Source organism: Oryzias melastigma, linkage group LG2, assembly GCF_002922805.2.
Source record: "Oryzias melastigma strain HK-1 linkage group LG2, ASM292280v2, whole genome shotgun sequence".
Classification (NCBI taxonomy): Eukaryota; Metazoa; Chordata; class Actinopteri; order Beloniformes; family Adrianichthyidae; genus Oryzias; species Oryzias melastigma.
In genome coordinates this window covers 2,089,963-2,093,118 of record NC_050513.1, presented here as the reverse complement: position 1 = coordinate 2,093,118, position 3,156 = coordinate 2,089,963, and the positions used below count along the sequence as shown (strand labels likewise).

Here is a 3,156-nt window from a genome sequence, read left to right as displayed (position 1 = left end):
CAAAAAAAAAAAAAAAACAGATTACATAACTATGCAAAACTGTAAAATGAACTAAGTAGGGGTGGGATTATATAAGTACGCTTCTTCCCACTCATTTTCAAGCAAGCAATCAAACTCTACTGACTTTAATAAATAATTATGACATTTAATGAATCAAATGTGACATCAATTTTTTTTTGTTAGTTCCATTTTCTAATCAATACATTTCCTTATTTCTAAGTTTGAAATATTTCAGTGTTTTGTTCTGTATTTTTCACAATCTATGCTTGAAATAAACTAATCAAATCAAACGAAAAGAATACTGTTGCTAAAATTTAGCAAAAGAAAAAGATAGAATATATGAAGAAACCGATGTAAACGTTGTGGAGTCGAATTCACGATTTCCCGCATGGGGAAAAAGACAAAGAGAAAGTCTTAGCCAGTAGGCCACAGGAAACATCTGACTCAGATTTTTGGCTATAGCCATTTTATTCAAGCAACACAGCTTTTTAGACGCACAAATGCGACAAATGGTAAATGGCGTATACTTGTATAGCGCTTTCTACCATCCTTCGAGGGCCCAAAGCGCTTCACAGTCACAGACCCATTCACCCATTCACACACACATTCACACACTGGTGGTGGCTCCGCTGCCGAACACTGGCGCCAACCTCCCACCAGAGGCAATTCGGGGTTCAATGTCTTGCCCAAGGACACTTCGACACATGAGCGGGCAAGGCGGGAGTCGACCCCCCCTACCACTGCACCAGCGCCGCCCCCTGCGCATCAAATGTTGCTTTTGATGCGCAGTTTGTACACAATAAAAAGCTTCTTTTTATGCACGTTTTGAGAAAACACACGAGACAGCGTAATTAATGGGGTACTTTGAAGCGGCGTTTTTCCAAGCCCAAAAACGCAGTTTTTATTTTTACGGCGCTTTTCCGGGCGATTATTGACCCCCTTCGCTTGCCATACCATAGCTTTAGCATGAGACGCTACGTTTTAACGCCTTACCACCGTCGTTTGAAAATGTTAATCGCGCGTTAGAAAACATAAATTATTGGGTTCCCAACGCCGGGAAAAGACGGCGCGGGAGTCTAAGATGGCTACGATGTGCAATATGATCTCCCATCATCCCTTTGCTCATACTCTCCTCCATTACAGCCCCTCACAACCCCGAGCTAACATTAGCAGCATTACGAAAACGGCGAGCAATATTAGAGTTCTGAGCTAGATAGCAGCTCAGACGAGGAAAACAAAGATGTCCATGGATGTATTTGTCTGCATGAGGATGCAGTGAACATACCTATAACGTTGAGCTCGAGCTGCTTTTTCCTGATATCCAGCAGTCTTCCATGTTGACACAGCTTCTCCTCATTCTGAGCGCTGGTTCCTTCACAAAGTCTAAAGATTTCTTCATCTTCGGGGGGAATCTGTTCGCTGTCAGAATCTTCCTGAAGTTCTGAAGACATGGTTCCTGCAGCTGCAGAAGATCTTCAGCTCCAACAAACACCAAAGTCCTCTGAACAGCAGCAGCTCCGATCATCTGCTAGTCTCACAATCACAGCCACGTTGTCTTTACGTTCAACACGTATTCACTCATTTACGACACTTTAGCTAAAGAGGATTGTTCGGAACCGAACCACGTATCGGTACATCTCTTTATAACCCGTAAAAACGTCCTGCCAAAACACCACCGTCATCCTAAACACAAGCTAACGCGGCTAGCCTGCTAGCGCATCTGTTTACTTCCGGGTCACGAACTTAAAAAAAAAAAAAAAAAAATCCCTTAAAAATTGGTACAAATTTAAAGTAACGATTTAAGTCGTAAAATAATAAAGTTGATGAAAATTCTAAAACTAATCACCAAAAACGGAAATGAAGTGAGAATTACTACTAATCTGTTCAGATGTGGGTGTAAATTAAAATAATATTTGGGAGATATGAAAACATTGCTCTAATGCTGAGGGTTATTGGAGACTGAAGCCTTTTCATTTCTCTTAGTTTCTATTTTATGCTGTGAAGAGGAGCCTGCAGTGGGGAAAGACGTTTTTTGGACTCATATATCATTAGTGGTTTCAATTGAACGCATTCATCACAATCAATTAATTACATACAAATTAGCGTATTTTTTTTTTTTTTTTATGATCGAACATCTGTGAACATTCTGTCTTAATGCGCTTGTTCAGAGCCAAATCTGTTCATGACAGCAGTGACTCGGGCAGAGAGAGAAAAGGCCAACTTCAAAACTCAAAATCACAAAGATTCTTCCCAACTGTCTTTCCTGCAGACATTCTGACTCCTAACTGCTCCAAAACTCCATCATCACTTAAGACACGAGTCAAAGTCAAGGCCCGGGGGCCAGATCCGGCCATCTGGGTAATTTTATTTTATTGGTATTAATGGCCCGATGTTATCTTGAGCTTATTTCTAACTTGTATAATTTTGACAAAATATATTTCTATGGAGAGTAAAATATTGAAAGTTATTTAAGGGTTGATTTATTCTGGAATGATATATCCCTGCTTTTTAATTATTCATAATTATGTTAAAACTTTAAGGTTTTAAAGATTTAAAAATTGACATTCTGCTGGATTTTAAAACTATTTTGGCATCTACTGAGATTTTGTTTAGGTTATTTCGGAGTTTAGCTAATATTTAAGCTACATGCTAGCTGTTTTGGCAAGTTTGGCAGTTTTTCACATTTTTTAGGCTATTTTTGAGTTTTGCTAATATTTTAGCTACATGCTAGCCGTTTTGTCTAATCTAAGCTCTTCTTTTAGTTTTTTAGGCTGTTTTGGAGTTAGGCTAATATTTACACGCTAGCTGTGTTGCTTAATTTAGGCTTTTTAAAAGTGTTTTAGGCTGTTTTGGAGTAAGGCTATTTATTTCAGCTACATGCTAGCTTTTTGGCTAACCTAAGTTTTCCTTTTTTCCCTTTTTTTAGGCTAATGTAGCTAAAAGTTTAGCTGGCTATCAACTTCAACGATTGCAGCTAATAGCTTCAGTGATTTCACCTATCAGCTTCAGCTTCTTTTTAGCTATCAGTTTAAGCATCTTTAGCTATCAGCATTCAAATTAAGCTTACAGCATTCACACTAGCATCATCACAGGTAATGCTATATATCTAGTTCATAATTATGTTGAAGAGTTACGGTTTTAAAGTTTTAAAAATGT

At 38.5% G+C, this 3,156-nt stretch overlaps 1 protein-coding gene across 1 annotated transcript in view; it reads right to left on the bottom strand.

Annotated features, from left to right (window-relative positions):
* LOC112142236 (gastrula zinc finger protein XlCGF57.1) overlaps positions 1-2,337 on the bottom strand; it is a 13,697-nt gene extending 11,360 nt beyond the window's left edge. The window contains exon 1 of the mRNA XM_024265508.2: positions 1,286-2,337. Coding sequence (XP_024121276.1) covers positions 1,286-1,451 — 166 coding nt within the window. The 5' untranslated portion in view covers positions 1,452-2,337. The remainder of the gene's footprint in view (positions 1-1,285) is intronic.
* Between the last annotated feature and the right edge of the window lie 819 nt (positions 2,338-3,156).